The sequence below is a fragment of the Psammomys obesus genome, unplaced genomic scaffold, assembly GCF_907164565.1.
Source record: "Psammomys obesus unplaced genomic scaffold, mPsaObe1.curated_primary_1811, whole genome shotgun sequence".
In the NCBI taxonomy this organism is placed as follows: domain Eukaryota; kingdom Metazoa; phylum Chordata; class Mammalia; order Rodentia; family Muridae; genus Psammomys; species Psammomys obesus.
The window spans coordinates 10,935,786-10,955,380 of NW_026591598.1; the positions used below are offsets into that span (position 1 = coordinate 10,935,786).

The 19,595-nt window shown below is 46.7% G+C and overlaps 2 protein-coding genes across 2 annotated transcripts in view; one reads left to right on the forward strand and one right to left on the reverse strand.

The window, feature by feature from the left end:
* The first annotated feature begins 5,519 nt into the window (after positions 1–5,519).
* Rpa2 (replication protein A2) lies at positions 5,520–15,330 on the forward strand. The gene is made up of 9 exons (XM_055611479.1): positions 5,520–5,832; positions 5,969–6,075; positions 7,426–7,527; positions 8,400–8,513; positions 10,625–10,699; positions 11,656–11,772; positions 12,950–13,057; positions 13,343–13,437; positions 14,674–15,330. Exons 1-9 carry the CDS (start codon positions 5,823–5,825, stop codon positions 14,756–14,758), a joined length of 813 nt encoding a protein of 270 aa, XP_055467454.1. The 5' UTR covers positions 5,520–5,822; the 3' UTR covers positions 14,759–15,330.
* A 2,902-nt stretch (positions 15,331–18,232) lies between these two features.
* Themis2 (thymocyte selection associated family member 2) overlaps positions 18,233–19,595 on the reverse strand; it is a 13,616-nt gene continuing 12,253 nt past the window's right edge. Inside the window, exons 5-6 of the mRNA XM_055611255.1 lie at positions 19,034–19,184; positions 18,233–18,685 (exon numbers count right to left, since the gene is read on the reverse strand). Coding sequence (XP_055467230.1) covers positions 18,576–18,685; positions 19,034–19,184 — 261 coding nt within the window. The 3' untranslated portion in view covers positions 18,233–18,575. The remainder of the gene's footprint in view (positions 18,686–19,033; positions 19,185–19,595) is intronic.

Sequence of the window (19,595 nt, forward strand, 5' to 3'; positions counted from 1 at the left end):
TGGGCTCCATGGGCACCAGTCATACATACAAGCAAAACACTCCTACATATAAAATAAAAATAAGTTTTTTGGTTTTGTTTGTATGTTTGTTTGAGACAGGGTCTCTCTACATAGTCCTGGCTGTCCTAAGACTCACTATATAGACCAGGCTGGTCTTGAACTCACAGAGATCCATCTGCCTCTGCCTATGAACTGCTGTGATTAAAGGTATGTGTCACTATACCCAACTTAAAATAAGGGTTTTCTGTGGGCATGGTGGTGCATGCCTTTAATCCCAACACTCAGGAGGCAGAAACAGGCGGATCTCTGTGAGTTCGAGGCCAGCCTGGTCTACAGAGTGAGTCCAGGACAGCCAAGGCCACACAGAAAAAACTTGTCTCAAAAAGGGGAGGGGGGGAGTTTGGGAAGCCAGAGAGATGCTCAGCAGTTGGGAGCACTGGCTGCTCTTCCAGAGGACCAGGGTTTGGTGCTCAGCACCCACATGGCAGCTCTCACTGTCTGTAGCTCCAGTTCCAGAGAATCTGACATTTTCAGACAGACACACATGCAGGCAAAACACCAGTGTACATAAAATAAGTAAATCTTTTTTTTAAAATAAGGGGTTTGTTTTATTTTTAAAAGAGTAAGTGTTTCTTGGGCTGGAGAGCTTGTCTCAGTGGTTAAGAGCAGTGGCTGCTTTTCCAGAGGGCCTGAGTTCAATTCCCAGCACTGTCTGAGTTACTACGACTGTCTGTAACTCCAGTTTCAGAGCATCTGACACTCTCACACAGACATACATGCAGACAAAACACCAATACACAGAATATAAATAATTTTTTAAAATAATAAATGTCCTTCTTCATCAGTGGCTTACAGATCTTTCCTGGTAAGTCTGCCTACTTTTCTGAATTGTATGTCAAACAGTGTAACTATTAGCAGCATATGGTGATGCATGCTTTTTTTTCCCCCCCCATGGTTTTTTGTTTTTTGCTTTTGTGTGTGTATGTGTGCATGTAGGCTTGGCTATGCAGACCAGGCTGATCCTGAACTTAAAGAGATCCCCCTGCCTCTACCTCCCCAAGTGCTGGGATTACAGGTATGTGTGTGCCACTGCTCCTGGCTCATGCATGCTTTTAATTTCAGAACTTGTGTGGCAGAGGCAGGCAGAGCTCTGTGAGCTTGAAGCCAGCCTGGTCTAAATGCAGAGTTCCAATCCAGCCAGCCAGAGTTATATATTGAGATTCTAAAATGTGTGTGTGTGTATGTGAGTGTGTGTGTGTGTGTGTGTGTGTGTGTGTGTGTGTATGCATGTGTGTGTGTGTTTCCTTTTCTTTTCATTTCTTCCCTGGCTACTGGCCAGAACCCTAAGACTACTTGCCCTGATACTCTGGACATTCTCATTCTTTCTCTAAAAACCCCATCCAGCGGCTCACCAGCTTTCATTGCATGGCTGTCTTCCTTTCTCTTATCCTTGCCCCTCTTCCCTAGAGCTGCTAAGATTTTTTTAACTGTTTGCCTTATTATATTTCTCTCTCAAACTATAATAAAATAGTCATTGAAGGAAAAAAAAGAAAAAAGATCAAATCTTTTTATTAGGAGATAACCCAGGTTGACCTCAAACTCCGAGAGCCTCCACCCTGGGCAAGTGCTGCCAGTTCAGGTCTGTACCACCACACCCCACTAAAAATAACTAGCCAGTGACAAAATTCAGGGGCTCAACTTCCACAAGATGTGTTTGGACCCTCTCTAAGCAGGGATTCCTGAGAGGGCTCATCTTTAAGGATTCCAGCATTAAGGAGGCAGAGGCAGGCAGATCTGTGAACGCAGGGACAGCCTAGTTTACAAGTAACAAAACATGGGGCTGGAGATGGCTCAGAGGTGAAGAGCACTGGCTGCTCTTCCAAAGGTCCTGACTTCAACTCCCCGCAACCACAAGGTGGCTCACAACCATCTACCCTGGGATCTGATGCCCTCTTCTGTGCAGCTAGAGCACTCATCTATATTAATCAAGTTGTAGAACAGCCCGTGCTACACACATACCCTGGTTCAAAGTAACAACAACGAAGTCAACAACATATAATGTGCTGGGTTTCATTATGGTGTTTTCATAAACATATGTAATTTACTTTGCTCTTATTCATGGACCTTCCCATTTCTCTCTGTGTTTCTTTTCTGTTCTCCTATAATGCTGGGAACATATTTTGCACCCTCAAGCGGCTTTCCCACTTACACACATCCAAACCTCCCAGTCAGGAGTTCACAGCTGCGCTCTGGATGTGAACCTTAGCCATCATTTTTCTTTCTTTCTTAAAAATATTTTTTAAAAGATCTGAAACTGCCAGAGCAGTGGGTTTTTGTTTTGTTTAGATTTATTTATTTATTATTTATACAGTATTCTGCCTGCTTGCCAGAAGAGGGCACCAGATTTCATTGTGGGTGGTTGTGAGCCATCATGTGGTTGCTGGGAATTGAACTCAGTGCCCTTAACCTCTGAGCCATCTGTCCAGCCCCCATCTTTCATTGTCCATCCTCCATCCTCTGGCCCAGCACATGTACCCCAGAGGTCATGGTGCACATCCCTCAGGCAATGTGCTGGAAGCTTCCACCTTCTGTGAGGGGAAAAGGCAAAGTGTCATAAAGTAAGATGAAGACCAACATGGAGTCTCTTTTGCTCTACTTCCCTAAGGTCAGCTCCCACGTGCCAGACAACACAGCCCCTCCCACCTGCCAGACAACAGTTCGCTTGTTGTGCTGTTTTTATTTTAGAGAGAAGGTCTCGCTATGTAGTTCTGGCTCTCCTGGAGCTCAGCATGTATCAGGCTGACCTTGAATTCACAGAAATCCTCCTACCTTTGGCTTTGGAGTACTGAGTGACATTAAGGGCACGTACCACCTTGCCTCGGTAATTGCAAGGCTCTAAAAGTATAAAAATAGGGCTGGGGAAATGGCTCAGAGGTTAAGAGCATTGGCTGCTTTTCCAGAGGTCCTGAGTTCAATTCTCTGAACCACACGGAGGCTCACAGCCATTTGGTGCCCTCTTCTGGCCTGCAGGTGTACATGCAGACAGAAAAGAAAGAACATTGTATACATACATAAATAAATTTTTAAAAAGTATAAAAATAGCTGGAGCATGTTTTAATCCCACACTTTGGAAGCAGAAGCAGGTAGATCTTGGCCAGCCTAGTCTATGCAGTGAGCTCTAAGACAGTCAGGGCTATACAGAGAAACCCTGTCTTTAAAAAAACAAGCAAACAGGGCTGGAGAGATGGATCAGTGGTTAAGCATGCTTCTGCTGGCTGCTCTTCCAGAGGTCCTGAGTTCAATTCCCAGCAACCACATGATGACTCACAACCGTTTAGATGTAGTCTCCTCTTCTAGCACACATGCAGACAGAACATTATAAACATAATAAATAAATAAACATTAAAAAACAAGCAAACAAAGCAACAACAAATATTAAACACAATGTATTCAAGCAAAGAGGGGCAGGCAGGGAGATAGTCTTGGCTTCTTGAGTGGAAGGTGTTTCTGATGTGAGCTCAGCACACAGTCTTAAGGATGTAAAATGAATAATGGGAGCCAAGGCTCATAGGAATAGAAGAGTGGTGAGAGATTTCTAACCTGGAGGTTTGGAAATGTGTTAGTGCAGAGCCAGTGAGGGGTCCAACATGAAGCTTTCAGCGTTGTGGGAAAGTGGGAAACAAGTAGAAGAAGGGAAGTGGGGAGGTATGCACGCAAAGGCCCCAGGTAGCTGAGAGCATGAAGACGTTGAAGCCAACCAGGTACAGCGTCATGAGAACATGCCTTAAAACAGGAAGAAAAGGCCGGGTTGGTACAGTTCCTGTGCCGCAGGTACCAGGCCTGTGGATCGATGCCAAGCACCCCATAAAACTGGGTGCTGCTAACCCAGCACTGTGAGGCCTGGTGAACTGAAACAAATGAGATGAATCCTCACCTGAGCAACGTTGTCGTTCAGGGCAACTAGGGGTCTTGGGAAATGGGAAGAAGCGAGAGAAGAGAGGAAGGGAGGAAAAAAGGGCACGTTATAATGTGTGGGACACAGGCCTGTCAGTCCAGCACTCTTGATTACAATAATTTTTTTGTCACCTGCATTGACCTGATGTTTGAGATATGTTGGATTTAAGTGGACCCCAGAACAAAGGAAAACCAAAATGAAGTCCTGCACATGAGTCTACATACTGAATACCCCAACGTGAACCAGGGATTTTGTGTTTGTGTTATCGCTCAGCCTGGTGCATGCATTTCTGTGGATCCAACCAAGGCCTCCCGAATGCTAGGTAAGCCCTCACCCTACTCAGCCACATCCCAGTCCTCAACCATACAGAAATGACCCCTGTGCAATGCACTTTCTCCTCTAGGTTTTGTGGATTTTCCAGAAACTGCGATTTGTTTCTTAATCTTTTGATTTTTGATACTGGGTCGCACCACGTAACCCAAGCCACCAATGAATTCTAAAAGTTTCCGCTTCAGCCTCCACAGCGTTGGTGTTCTCCTAACCCCAGCTACACCTCGACGTTCTGATGTGCCGTTCTCACACCTAATGCTGTCTCAGAATATAAAGGAGCCAGCAGCTCGCAGAGTGTTCTTATTCAATACCCCAGACAGCCGCTTCACTTGGTCCACAGGACCTTTCTTTCTGTCGTTTTATTTTTTATTTTTTGAGACAAGGTTTCTCTGTGTAGCCTTGGCTGTCCTGAACTGATCTTGCTGGAATTAAAGGATGCTATTTTCTCAAACCTCGATTTAGGGAGATAGCCTTGTCTGACAGAACCGAAACTTGATTGATTTGACCAAAGAATTTGGGTAATAGCCTTTACTCTCCTTCTACCGTCCACCTGGGATAGTTCGGCTTGCTGAGCCATCTTGCTTGTCTCCATGAGGTTTCTCGCAGGCTCAGCGATCATGGATCCACGGATTATGGATCCATGGATCGAATGACTCTAAAGGAAAATCTTAGTTCATTTTTCTGAGGCAGGTTTAGCCTCGGCGAGCCTGGAATTTGCTATGCTGATCAGGCTGACCTTGAACTCAAGAGATCCACCTGCTTCCGGCTGAGTACCGAGATTAAATTGCCATATGGGGCGATTTTAAACTTTGTTGTCGTTGTTGTTCAAGACAGGGTTTCAGCGTGTAGCCCTGGCTGTCCTGGAACTCGCTCTGTAGACCGGGCTGGCCTCGAACTCAGAGATCTGCCTGCCTCTGCCTCCTGAGCGCTGGGATTAAACGCATGCCACCACTGCCCCGACTTTAATTTCTGGTGGAAAGGAAACAATCCCACGAGGTCCTGCGCGACTGGTGCCGTGCGTCTCTGCGGGGTGCAAATGGCGGGTCACAACGGAGCGGCGACCTCGCAAGGCGACTTCCACCACAGCGCCTGCGGTTCGGCTTCGCCTGGAAACCCGCAGCTTGGCGGGAACGGGAAAAGCAACAAGCAACGGAAGTGACGTAACAGCTGCGCCCCGGCGGCGGCGGCGGCGGGCGGGAGGCACATGGCCCCGGAAGTGTTTTGATTGGCGGCTTTTAATGAAATTCCATCCGTCCGGGGTTCGGCTCTCGGGCAAGGGGGCCGCTCAGGCTTCCGTCCCTTCTCGGGGCGAGCGTCTTTCCGAAGCTCGGCCTCCATTCCGGAACAAGCGTCGGGTTGGTGGGTTCTGATTGGCCGAGGCGAGGGCGGCCCCGGGCGCTGATTGGCCCGCCCTTCGCGGGAAGGCGGTCGTGGCGCCAGTGTTAAGCGGGTACGAGGCGGCCGAGCCGGAGCGGCGGACGGTCCCGAGGTCTCCGTGCCGCCGACCCGTGGGCCCCTCGGGAAGACCGCGACCAGGATGTGGAATAGTAATGGCGGGGGGTCCGGAGTGGGCGAGCCCCGCGGGGGAGGGCAGGGCGGCGGCGGGGTCCCGGGGCCGGGCGGCGGGCGCGGCGGGGGCCGGGCGCGCTGCGCTGGGTCGCTGATGGCCGCGTTGACCTCCAGGCGGGCTCGACAGCTTCGGCAGCTCCACCTACGGCGGAGCGGGCGGCTACACGCAGTCCCCCGGCGGCTTCGGGTCGCCCACGGCCACGCAGAGCGAGAAGAAGTCGGTACGTGGGGCGGCCGCTCCGTCCTCGCGTGTCTCCCCCGCGGCCTGGGGTCCCTACCGACCCGGCCGTGAGGGGGCGAGGGTGGGGGGGAGGGTGGCACCCCGGAACTGGTCCGGATTGTCCTTTTTTGTTTTTTTTTTTTTTTTTCTTAGTTGCTTGGCGGGCTCCGCTCCCCGGTCCTACCGCTCGAAACTATTTAGCGGTTTCATGTCGCTGCCCTCGGGCCACGGTTGGGAGTCCTCTGTGTCCAGAGCAGAGTTTTGAGCTATTTCCTGTTGATATCTGGCAGGAAGAACACTATAATCCTTAATCTGCTGGGTTTTTTGTTCTGTTTTGTTTGCCTCTACATACTGCCTGTGTGAGGCCGAGTTTTAGGGGATTTTGTTTCAGACAGGTTCACAGTGAGCCCTGGCTGCCCTGGAACGCAGATATCCACCTGTCCCGGCCTCCCTAGTACTGGGATTAAAGGCGCGAGCCACCAGTCTCATCCCAACGGGGCCTAGGGCGAGCAGTCCTTGGATGAGGCTGACTGAGTATTTGCCCTTTATCTGTAGTGATCTTTCTTTCTTTTCTTTTCTTTTCTTTTCTTTTCTTTTCTTTTCTTTCCTTTCCTTTCCTTTCCTTTCCTTTCCTTTCCTTTTCTTTTCTTTTCTTTTCTTTTCTTTTCTTTTCTTTCTTTTCTTTCTTGAGCTTGGTTGTGCTCTCTGCTGCGGAGGCTGGCTTTGAACTGACAGGGCTGGAGTGATCCCACTGCCTTTCTGCCTCAGCTTCCCTGATAGCTGGGAAACATCCAGTCTGTGTGTTTTCTGATGTTTGAAATTGCCAGTAAATGTTCCTGGGATCCCCAAAAGCGCGTTTTGTTCTATAATATTTCAGGACAAGGTCTGTTGTTTACATTAGTACTTCTGCTAAGGAAGAAATAATGAAGGCATGTGTTTTGTGATGTTTTGCTTTAGTTTTGAGGCAAGTTTTCACTATCCAGCTGTGGGCAGCCTGGAACTTTCACTCTGTGTAGACCATGAATTTGTGGGGATCCTGCTGCCTCTCTCTAGACTGACTTTCTTTGCGAACCCACAGTATAATACAAACATCTGTTCCCTCTGGAGTTCTTGGATCAGCAGTGTGGTTGGTATCTGCCATGTGTGGTGGAACATACTTTGCATCCTCGCACTCAGGAGGCAGGTGAATCAATTGCAGTTTTTCTGGCCTTGTTTTCTGTCTTTCTGAAGCAAGAATTTGGTTTTGAAAATTCAGTGTTGTGGTATAGCCAAAGTGCTTGGCATGTAGCAAATATTAAATGAAACGAATGGTTGTTATTCTCTTGTTGACTTTACGCATCGTCCTTTTCAGAGAGTCCGCGCCCAGCACATTGTGCCTTGTACCATATCTCAGCTGCTTTCTGCTACTCTGACTGATGAAGTGTTCAAAATTGGGAATGTTGAGATTTCACAGGTATGTGAGATTTTGTGGAAAAACACCTAAGGGGTTGGGAAAAATGGCTGTGCAGGCCTGAGGACCAGAGCTTGGACCATAGTATTCATGTCCGAAGCCGGGCTTGATTACCCTTGTGGCTGTAACAGCAACACTGTGGGGCATGGAGACAGGAGGGTCTGATCCTTGGAGGCTGCTGCCTCCAGGTTCAGTGAGAGGCCCTATGTCCAGGGGATAGAGCCAATAGCGCTAGACCTGGACACACACTGTCCTCAGCCTCTGCAGGGGTTACACAGCTGTCTGCTCCTCTCTATGCCCCACACTCACATGCATTCAAGCGAAGGAAAAGGAAACATGAAGCTTGCTAAGTTAGAAAGTATAGCCAGTAAATGTGCTGTACGGTAAAAGTGGGGTTTTGTACAAGCCAGTGACCTGAGAGTCTATGTTAGAAAAAATAACCAACATCCTAAAATATCCTCTGACCTCCGGATCATGGCACATGGACACATAAAAGTAATAACTATGTTTTTCTGAAAAATTAAAGTAAATGAAGATATTCTTCCCTCAGAACCTCTCTTGCTCTCGGGAGTTGTTGTGTTTTGTTGTTGTTAATGAATCTGTTTGCTCTGCTCAGATAAATAAACAAATAGAAATAGGTAAATTTTGGCCTGGGCTTGGTAGCTCACATCCATAGTCTCTGCACCCAGGAGGTCAGCATGCACGATTACTGTAAGACCAGTTGGGCCCATGAAACAAGTTCTAAGTCCATTAGGGCTGCATAGCAAGATTTTTTATCAAAAAAAAAAAAATGATGTGAATTTTGTAGGTATGTCCAGCCTGCTTTGATTCCAGGGAGATCAGACCTTTCTGTTTATTTTCTTTCTGTAATCTAGGTCACTGTTGTGGGAGTCGTCAGGCATGCAGAGAAGGCGCCAACCAATATTGTCTACAAAGTAGACGACATGACTGCCGCGCCCATGGATGTCCGCCAGTGGGTTGACACGGACGTAAGAGCCCTCCGAATCCAGGGGGGTTTGCTTTGGGGCTTTGCTGAGGATATGGAAGATGCCAAACATAAAATCCCCTAGAGTGACAGGGTAACAGATTTGACCACATAAAAATGTAAAACCAGTATTTCATCCTTTAAAACAGTATTTCGTACTGTGTAAGATTAAAAGGCTCGTGACAGAACAGAGTAGAAAGTCAATTCTATGAGAAAGAATTTTCTCTTGGTCACCACTGTCCCCAATACCCAGAATAGTGCCTGTCACACAGTGGGCCTTGAATAGATGTCTAAGTGAATGAGAAGCATGCAGGCCCTAGTCAAACACCTCAGTAAAAAGCTCGGCAAGGTAAAAACAAGTGACCTTATAGAAATGGACAAAGAAAGATACGTAGGTCATTTATAAATGACCAGATGAAAATGGCGGCGGCGATACAGGTCAGACTTAGTAAGCACTGCAAACGAATGAGAGTTTGTAATTTCTGTGAGAGAGCACCTAACCCAGTGCGTGTGATAGCTGGAAGACAACCGTTTGTTGGCTTGGTTTTTTTTGCTTTTTTTTTTTTAATAAAGAAATGGCTGCTGGGGGCTGGAGAGATGGCTCAGTGGTTAAGCGCGTTGTCTGCTCTTCTAAAGGACCTGGGTTCAGTTCCCAGCACCCACATGGCAGCTCACAACTGTCTGTAATGCCAATTTCAAGGGATCTGATACCTTCACACTAAATATACATAAAATAAAAATTTTTTAAAAAGCTAAAAAAAGAAAGAAATGGCTGCTTGATACCCTTGATAGCATGAGTAGGGATAAATTCTGGTGTGCTTTCCCAAAATCATCATGTACTGAAATCATCAGTTTAAAAATACTGACTGGGGCTGGAGAGAGGAGTTGGCTGTTAGGAGCACTAACTGCTCTTCCGGAGGACCAGGTTCAATTCCCAGTACCTGTATGGCAGCTCACAACTGTCTGTAACTACTTCCAGGGGAGCCAACACCCTCACATACATATACAGGCAAAACATTGAGTACATAAAGATAAATAAACCTTTTCTTAAAAGATTGTCCTTGCTGGGCAGCCCTCAGAAGACAGAGGCATGTGGAGCTCTGATTTCCAGGCCAGGTTGATCGTGCAGAGCAAGTTCCAGAACCACCAGGGCTATACAAAAAAAAAAAAAGACTGATGTACAAATCCACTGCCAGGGGTTTACGTTGAGGAAACGATTAAAGATGCGTACTAAACTTTAGTTCAAGGGTATTGACCAGGCAGGCTGAGGAATAACTCAGCATCAAGAGCGTTGGTTGCTCTTGTAGGGGACCTGAGTTCCATCACCCACCATCCACCTGGCAGCTCACAGCTGTAATTTCAGTTCTAGTGGGTGCGAATCTTCTGGCTTCCATGGGCACCAAAACCACAACTGGTACACAGACATACTCATATAACGTAACACATAAAATGAAGGGAGAAAGAAGTATTGACCGGGGCCAGGAGGGTGGCTCAGTAGGTAAACTAACGGCACTTGATGCCAAGCCACGTAATAGGAGAAACGATCTGTCTTCTGACTTCCATACATCCACCAAGGCACATACATGCACACACAAACATAGGGGGAAAGTGATTGAAGACTGTTGACTAGCCGGGTGTGGTTGGCTCCTGTCTGTTATATCACAGTCAGGTAGCAAAGAACCAAACCCTGAGCCCTCAGATTCAAGCTCGGAAGCCTTATCAATTGCGCTATCCAAAGCCTTATACTGAATTCAGAAAGCTTAAATCAGAAGGATTTTGGTGTAAGTTCCACACCATTCTGAGTTATATAGTTCTTGGACACCTGGAATTCATTTAGAACTCTGTCAGTCTCTCTCTCTCTCTTTCTCAAATGTACACCTTTTTAAAAATGCAAACAAACCAACAAAATAGGAGTTCTGTCTCCCATGCCAAGTAAGTTTTGCATGGTGACACAGGCCTGTAAATCCAGAACTTGGTAGATAGAGGCAGAAAGGTCAGAAGTTAAAAGTAATCCTTGGCTATGTATTAAGTTTGAAGATGAGCCTGTGTTCCATGAAGCCCTATCAAGGAAATAAAGAAACAGCGATATGTGTGTGTTTATATTTTATCTGTTAGGATGCCAGTGGTGAAAACACTGTGGTTCCTCCAGAAACGTACGTGAAAGTGGCTGGCCACCTTAGGTCCTTCCAGGTAAGGTCAAGTACGATGGCAGCTTCAGAGCTGGGGGGTGGCTTAGTTTGGATCTCTGTAACCAAAGTTAGCCAGCCTCACCAGACTTGGTATAACACCTTTACCTCGGCGCTCCTATGGAGAGAAAGGTGGAGACAGTTCCTGGAAGCTCACAGGCAGGCTGGCTTGACGTACACATTGGTGAACAAGAAGAGAACCTGTCTCAAGATGTAGAAGGCTAGACCAACACTCAAGACTCCTCTCATTTCCACACTGAGCTGTGGCACACAAACACCTACATACACAAACATACTTGAGATTTTAAAAGATGGTTGCCTTTGCTTGAAGCAGGACATTGTGAAAACAGGCAGGTGAATCTCTGTAGACCTGGTCTACAGTCCTCGGACAGCCAGGACAACACAAAGAAACCCTGTCTTGAAAAAAAAACTGAAGGGGAAAAAAAGGAAGCAATTTCTGGATTTATATATTTTATTAGAAGAATGAGTAATTTTAATAATCAAGTCTGTATTTTAAATGGGAAGGCAATTTTATTTTCTTTATTGAAAGGAAGTATCTAGGTTTTATCTTAAAACAGACATTGAAGCCATGTGTGGTGGCACATATCTCTATTTCTGCGAAGCAGAGGTATATAAATTTCTGAGGTGGAGGCCATCCTGGTAATGCAGCTCTGGGGAGTTGGGAGACAGGATCTCCAGAAACTTTGGGCTGCCTCTTTGGGTGTATATGGTAGAAAAACAGAGAACCTCTGTCTTAAGGTTGGAGGTGAGGACCAACACCCCAGGTCTACTCCATGACTTCCTCCATGTATGGTACAGGTGCCCATGTTCACATGCTCATTTTTTTTTTTTTTTGTACTTTTTTCCATGCTGAAAATATTACCAAGGAAAAAGCCTTTATTTTACACAGAAAGTGAATTGACTGTGGTTGTCTTTTACTTGCATTTTCCTCTTTACTAGAACAAAAAGAGCTTGGTAGCCTTTAAAATCATTCCCCTGGAAGATATGAATGAGTTCACCGCACATATTCTAGAAGTGGTCAATTCACACATGATGCTTAGCAAAGCCCACAACCAGGTGAGTAGCCGCAGTCAACTTTGAAGATTTGTGTTTATTTACATGTGTTTGTATAAATGCATGTATTGGGTGAGGGTACCTTCAGAGGACAGAAGACAGCGTGGGATTCCCTGGAGACTGGATTACAAACAATTGTATGCCACCTGCCATGCATTGGGAACCAAATTTGGGTCCTCTGGAAGAGCTGAAAGGCTCTGTGAGCCATCTCTAGTCATCACTTAGGTCTTCAATCATTTTCCTGAGCTTTGCAGCTGTGCTTTAGTCTAAGTGAAACACTCATGTTTCTCAGAATTTTGAGTTTTTCTCACCCAGTACCAAGATGGTGGAATGAAAATTCCCAAGCCAGACAACATTTTGCTTCCAGCTGTACATTATAGAAGCATCTCAACAATGGACATTTAATGAATGTTTGTTGACTGGTGATATGCTAATGGGATAGACTTTCTCCTATTGTGTTTCCACACTGCTTTAAACCTTAAAGGATATCTGTGCTCCTCTGCCATTCAGTACAGTAGATACAACATTCACTGTGTACGGTTCCTCAGGCATTGTGCAAAGATGAATGGTGCTGAGGAGGTACGGTTTGAGTAAGGAGAAAACCAGAGAATATGGTGTGAAGAGGCCTGGAAGGGGACACATTTGAGGGGAGTGGTCATCGTCTGCTGCTGAGAGGTCAGGGGTTGTGCAGACTTGAGCAGCTGATTGAGAAGTCGTTGACTGTAGTAGAACTCAGTTTAGAGGTGTATTTGAGATAATCCAGATTGTGGTGGGCAGAGAAAGAATGACTGAAAAAGGATGGAGCACCTGTGTTCCCTCTCGTCATAGTGTTGCAAATTGAACTCACAGCCTCATCTATACTAGGCATGCCTGCCGTCTTTTGGAGATCTGTACCTGCAGGCAAGCCTATGCCTTTTTCTCTCCCAGAGTCCCAAGGAAACCATGATAGCGTGCACATGAAACCACAGTGCCAGAGCATCCTTCTCAGGGAACAGGAAATATGTACTTCAGGAGGTTATATTACTTTCCTCTCAGAAAACTTCACTGGTATAGCTTTCCTATAGAACCATTACTAGGAAAACTGATTAGGTTGTTTCTTGCTGTTTACCAGCAAGTTATTTGAAGTAGGCTTGACTTGGTGGCTTTTCTAATGTTCTGAACTTGTTCTTAACTCACTCAGGCCTCTGTAGGGAGACCATCTATCAGCAACTCAGGAATGGGTGAGCCAGGAAACTACAGCGGGAATAACTTCATGCCGGCAAATGGCCTCAATGTGGTCCAAAACCAGGTAAGCTGCCTATTTACAGATGCAAAGCACAGGTAGTCCTATATTTTGTTACTTCCCAAATGATCTAAGGTAATCTTGGTGCCTGCTTCACACCAACCCCCCTTTAATATATGTGTGCCTGACCCATAAGCCTGATACCAGTGGAGGCTGGAAAGCATGGAAACCCAGGTTTTCTGCATGTGCTCCTCCTGAGCCTTCTTTCCAGCCCCTCCTTTTGCTTATAAAGTTCTCATAAGTAAACTGATCCAGAGTAGTTCCTAAAGTCTTTATGATTTGAACTGTCAGGTACTGAATTTGATCAAGGCTTGCCCAAGACCAGAAGGATTAAACTTTCAGGACCTCAGGAGCCAGCTCCAGCACATGCCTGTCGCCTCAGTCAAGTAAGTGGCCTAGAGGTCTAGACTTCAGCAATCTGTCCACAGTCTCCTCAAAGTGAGCAGTGAGTGTAAAAGGGAAAGCTGGATCTGAGTTTGGTAGTTCCTGTTTGTAATCTCAGCACTTGAAAGGTAGAAGCAGGAGGAGGATCAGGAATTGAGAGCCACCCAGGACTGCATGAAACCCACACAAAAGAAAAAAGTTGTTGGGTGCAGCCCACTTAGAGGGAAGTTGACCAGCTGTGGAGACAGTTCAAAAGCTGGCGCTCTTGCTCCACTTGCTGCTCTGTTCAGGCTCTGAAGGCATGGGGCCTTCTTACATCTATGATATGATTCTGTTTTAGGCAACAGACTTCTGATTTCATTGCAGTGAACTGAGATGAACTGTATAAGTAGATGGTACTCATGATACTGTAAGTCAAGGCCAGTCTGGTTGACATAGCAAGTTCCCGAACCACTATGTATAAAGAGATCGTGTCTCAAACAAAACAAAACGAAAAACATTGAGTAGTTGTAGGCCTAAATAGAAAAGAAATGCCCAGGTCAGCTTCCCATTCCTGTGCTATAAAATGGTGGTAGATAATGCCCAGCTTACTGGTGGTGAGGTACATATCATTGGGTAAATTCAAGCTGTTACTAAACATGTTACTGCCTCTGAGGACCTAAGGATTTGAAGGAGTCACACTTTCCCTTCTTGCTGCTCTACTGCCCACAAGCAGAGCAGAAAGCATTTCAGGATGTGATTCTGGGGCCTGAATCCAGGGAAGAGAGACTTAAGATTCCTGTATACAGTAGGGATTTCATGTGCAAGTTGATTGTGGTGTCAGATTCTTACGTCTTTTGTTTTTTCAAGACAGGCTTTCTCTGTGTAGTCTTGTTTGTCCTGGAACTCTGTTACCAGGCTGGCCTTGAACTCACAGAAATCCAACTGCCTCTGCCTCCTGAGTATCCTGAGTACTGGTATTACAGGCGTGTGCTGCCAGGCCTGGCTTAGATTGGCACTTTAAGTAAGGCCCTGTTCTTTTGAAATTTGAGGTCAGGATCCAAAGCAGCCCTGGTCTGCATGAATAACTCAATCCTTAGGTTTTGTTGGCATTTCTCTGTAAGAGACTTCAATTGACAAAATGACTGAATATTTCATGGCTAGGATAAGAAGTGCAGAAATGAGCGGTGTTTGCTTACTTGGCTATATTTAAAAGACACTGTCCCCATCCCTCCCCCCCCCCTTTTTTTCCTCTCTAGGCAAGCAGTGGATTTTCTGTGCAACGAGGGACATATTTATTCTACTGTGGATGATGATCACTTTAAGTCTACAGATGCAGAGTAACTGGATCTCGTTGGGTCCTGAAACTTTTCCAGCTGGACCTGTGTGTATCACCTGTCGTCTCCAGCTCTGCAGGTTTTGGCCAGTGGCTTCTAGGACAGAAGTTTCATATAGAAAATCTTAGCTGAATCCTCTTGAAACTCACTGCTGTTGTTTTGTTGTTGTTTAGAGGTTCAAAAGGAGATAGTTGAGAAGGAAGTAAACCAGGGTGGGATTTCAGATCAGAGATTCCGGGGGAAGTTAGTCAGAGACCCCAGGTTGGATGGTCAGAGTTAAAAGAGGAACACCACTGAGAGAGCAGGGCAGAGCTGCCTCCTCCCGCTTCCTGTTGAGGTGATGGACAATATTAGGGCCAAAACAACCCACTACCTTCTGCCTGTTTTGTTTCCCATTCTCGGTCTGTGGTGTTACTTTCGAAATTGCACTTTTCCTTCCCCTTGTTTTGCTTGCAGCTGAGAGTAGGTTTAAGTGCGCATGAGGTTCTGGTGTGGTCTCACAGGGCGGAGAGGAAGAAATGTTACCGAATTGTTTGTAATATAAATATCCATATGTTTAATAAAACAGTTGAATTGTAACTTCTGAGATGTTCTTGGTCTTACTTTTCACACTGTGTGAGCGTTTGGAAGTCAGGACAACTTGCTGGAGTCTGTTTCTCTTTCTACACTGTAAGTCAGTCATCTGCCATCAGTGTATTCCAGGGATCCAACTCGGGTCATCAGGCTTCGCTTATTTCCTTCAGGGCTTTGTTGTAATTGCACAAAGCATGTGGCATTGCCGTAAAGGATTCTGAATAGACCTCGGCCTGGGGTTATAGCTCACAGTAATGGAGCATTTGTCTGCCACCCAAAAGGCTGGTTCAGGTACCGGCCTCCATACCAGGTACACGCCTGTAATCCCGGCCCTCAGGGAAGCAGAGGCAGGTGGATCTCTGAGTTTCAGGTCAGCCTGCTCTACAAAGGAAGGTCAGGACAGCTAAGGCTACACAGAGAAACCCTGTCTTGAAAGATCAAAAAGAAGAATGGGGCCTTTCATGTTGGTGCTGACAGTATGTGATCATGCACCTGAGTTGGCCATCTACCCAGAGACTTCACAGATGCTGTTTTTGTAGTAAAGGAAATAAGCTCACAGGCATCAAAGGTAGATGTCTTGAATGAAAACTAACTAAGGGTTAAAGTTCATAATGTGGAACGTGCAAATAAGAATAGCTTGCTTCTAAATGAGCCGTTGCCCTGATTGCTGTTTTTAAACATCTGGCTGTTTGCTAGACAGAGTAGCTCTCTCTGAGGAACCACCTGTAGGTAAGGTTCAGCTAACCAGTTACATTATTAGTATGTATCCATTCTTAGACAAAGGAAATAGCTGAGAACAAGAAAAAAACATGTTCCAGTATGGGTTGCATGATAGGCTACTTGCATAGGTTCCTGATTTCCTCTAGTTACAAGGTAAGCAAAACTGTGGTTTTATGTAAAGAATCTTCATAAAATTCAAATAACTTTGTTTCAGGAATCAGAGGCAGGTGGACTTTTGAGTTCTGAGGCCAACCTGGTCTACACACTAGGTTCTAGGCGGCCAGGACTACAGAGTGAGACCTTGTCTCCTCCAAAAAGAGATGGCGAGGAGACTAGAGAGATGGCTGGGGCTTATGAGTACCTGCTACTCTTCCTGATGGCCTGAGTTCAACACCCATGTCAGGGCAGCTCACAACTGTCACTCCAGTTCTAGGGGAAACCAATGCCTCTGGCCTCCTGGCACCTGCATTTGCTTGCACACACCCACACAAGGTATTAATATCTATTGGATACCAAAACAGCTAGTTAGGTACTAGCAACAGGAGAGATTAGCATCAGGAGGCTTGTACCAGACCGCCTTGACTCCTTGTCGGGGCTCTCAGGGTTCACACAGTTCCGGCCCACTGTGGGAGGCTGAGGCTGAGCACAGGCAAAAGTGCTGTACACTGCAGCCGCTGGAACTGCTGCTCTGCAAGGCGGAAGAGCTCGTGTTTCGGCATCCAGGACGAGGTGCTCCGCGCGTGGGAACACTAATAATGACCCATGCTCTGAGAAACTCCTCAGTGTCACCTGAGGAGTGCAACCTGCTCTCAGGAAAACTTAGTACTTCATCATGAAAAAGAAAGGTTAACCAGAGAAAGGGCACTATTTAGTCCTAATATTTAGTGTGGGGTAACAGCTTTGTTTTAATGCCGTTGATTTCATAAACCTAAGAGGAAGAAGGTTGCTAGGAGGAACCTCACATTGGTAAAATGTTTGAGCACGCACTCTATTTTGTTTAGCAATGTTTACAGAAGTTCACCCTATTAATATACCTAGCATTATAAAGCATGCAATAGAAATGAGCCAGGACAAGTGACAAACACCTGTGGTCCCAGCACTAGGGAGGCAGAGCAGGCGGATCACTGGAGTTTGAGGCCAGCCTGGTCTACACAGCAAGTTCAAGTCAACCAAGGCTGCACAGTGAGACTGTCTCAAAACAAAAAGTGCTGACACCTATTTTCTGTTCCCTCACTGGTGTGCATTCATCCCTTGGAAGGCCACTGCTCAGGAGGCACCCCCAGCCCCACTGTAAGGTCCTTCCCGCACCCAGCTTGTTCCAGAGAAAGTCAGCTGCAGTTGCCGAGCATACTTTGTGTGTGTGTGTGTGTGTGTGTATGTGTGAGGTACTTCAGCTGCTTGAGGACATGGACCCACATGGGCACGAACAGCCAGTGGGTTAACAGCAGGTATCTCCAACAAACATGTAGGGTTGAGATAAGGTCCCTCACTGAACTTAGAACTTGCTATTTCAGCTAGACCAGCTGCCCAGCAAGCCCCTGGGATCTGCCTGTCTCTGGCCCCACCTCCCAGTGCTGGGGTTACAGGTGTGTGCTAGGCCTGGCTTTTATGTGGGTGCTGTGGATCCAAACTCAGCTGCTTCCTTTTAGCTAAGAGACACCAAGCTAAGAAACTGCTGCCTTTCCCTACACTGAAGCGTCTGATCACTCACAAATCCTTTGTTATTTGTTATGTGTCCGAGCACTTTGCCTACATGAATATGCACCATGCTCATGCAGAGGCCACGGAAGCCAGAAGAGAGCCTCAGAATCCCAGGAACTGGATGACAGCTGTGCGCAGCAAGGCGGGAACTGAATCTGGAACTGAACCTGGGCCCTCGTAACCCCTCAACCACCTCTCCAGCCCCAGAAATCCTATTTCACAGGAGCAGCAAAGTGCTCTTAACCACTGAGCCGCTTCTCCCATCCCTCCATCTTTGTAACTTAGCTGTCTTAGTTCCACTAACAGATTTTGAGAACTAAATCCTACCTGAGATTTTGTTCTTGGAGGCAAATTTCCATATTTATTCATACAAGCCCATCTACCAGGTACTGGCCATGAGCTGGGTTCTCCCGATATGAGGGTACTGTCTGTTTCCAGGTGCAGCCTGGACTGCAGAAGTGGCAGAGCAAAGGCGGAGGCAAACACGTAGTGGTGCAACAAGGACTAAGTTCCCTTTACTGACAGGCAGGTAACAGCGAAGCTAGCGGCCTTTGATTCTTTGAGCCCGGGAGTGACCAGCACCTGAATGGCTTCTCTGGACACCAAAGCTCTAAGGCAGAGGGTGTCACATGCAACCTTCTGGGACCAAGCAGAGGCAAGGAACCAAAGAGGCAGGAATAGTGTTGGTTCTGTGCCCGTCTGAGTCTTAAGTCGCTTGAGATGAGGCTCTGCCCTACGTCCCCCAGTGGTTAGCCAGCGCTCCAGTCCTTTGTGCGGGAGCAGCGGGGAAGTATGGCTTCCCTGAGTCGTAGGTGCTCTTCTGAAAGTGCTCAGATTTCTTCATAGTCGTGGTCATCTATGTCTGGGTCAGGCAGGACATGTGCCTCGGGGGTAGGGTATATGTCAAGCACACTCAAGGATTTGGGTTTCATGTCCAGTGCTGAAGAAGAAAAGAAAGTCCAGGTCATTCAGAATCTCTGTATTTGGACAAGTTATTTCCCATCCTCAGTTTGGTGCCCTGAACAGGGGAGGGCCTGGACTAACTCTATGGCCGGCCTAGAAACCACGATTCATTTTCCTTAAACACTGCAGCCATTTTACTGTCCTGTTTGTCATAGGAGGACGTAGTGACTTATTTCATCACTAGGGTCTGGAGTCCAAGGAAAAAAAACTAGAGACCTCTCCACCTGATCCACTCCATACAAGCTTGGCTCTCAAACTAGGACCACAATAGTGTCCCCTGAACAGAGCCAGCAGGGGCGGGAGATGGCCTTTGGGCCAGACTCACCTGAATTCTGTGACTTGGCCTTGGACTTGGGGTCTTTCTTGTGGGTGGAGACCTTGCTGTACAGGTTGGATTTGTTTTGGGGGAGGTCTTCCAAGCTCTTCACCTTGAGTTCAGGCTGTGGGCATGACTGCTTCACTCCTATAACTTGAGGCTAGGCAGGAAAACAAACAAACAAATCAGAAATCAGTAAAGGTACAAGAATCAGCTGCTGAGCCCATGAGACAGAGTTTCCCTGGCCATCTGCTTTTCTGGGTCAGGCTTCTCATGGACAGGAGTCCCTCGTGGGACTGAAACTATTTTTAACTTTCACTGCCACAAGACTACACGATAATAAATTCAGGCCTCAGAGGTCCCCAAACAGTATGCCCGTTGAGTTCACAAAGCCTGCTTTGGAGAGCTCACCCTGTCCCATGTGCAGTCAGGCCTGATTTCAAACCCAGCCCCGCCATCTATCCTCCTAGCTGTGTGAACCCAGCTGACTTGCCTCTGTTAACTCAGCTGTAAGGAGAATTCTGGTGTGTGTGTGTGTGTGTGTGTGTGTGTGTGTGTGTGTGTGTGTGTG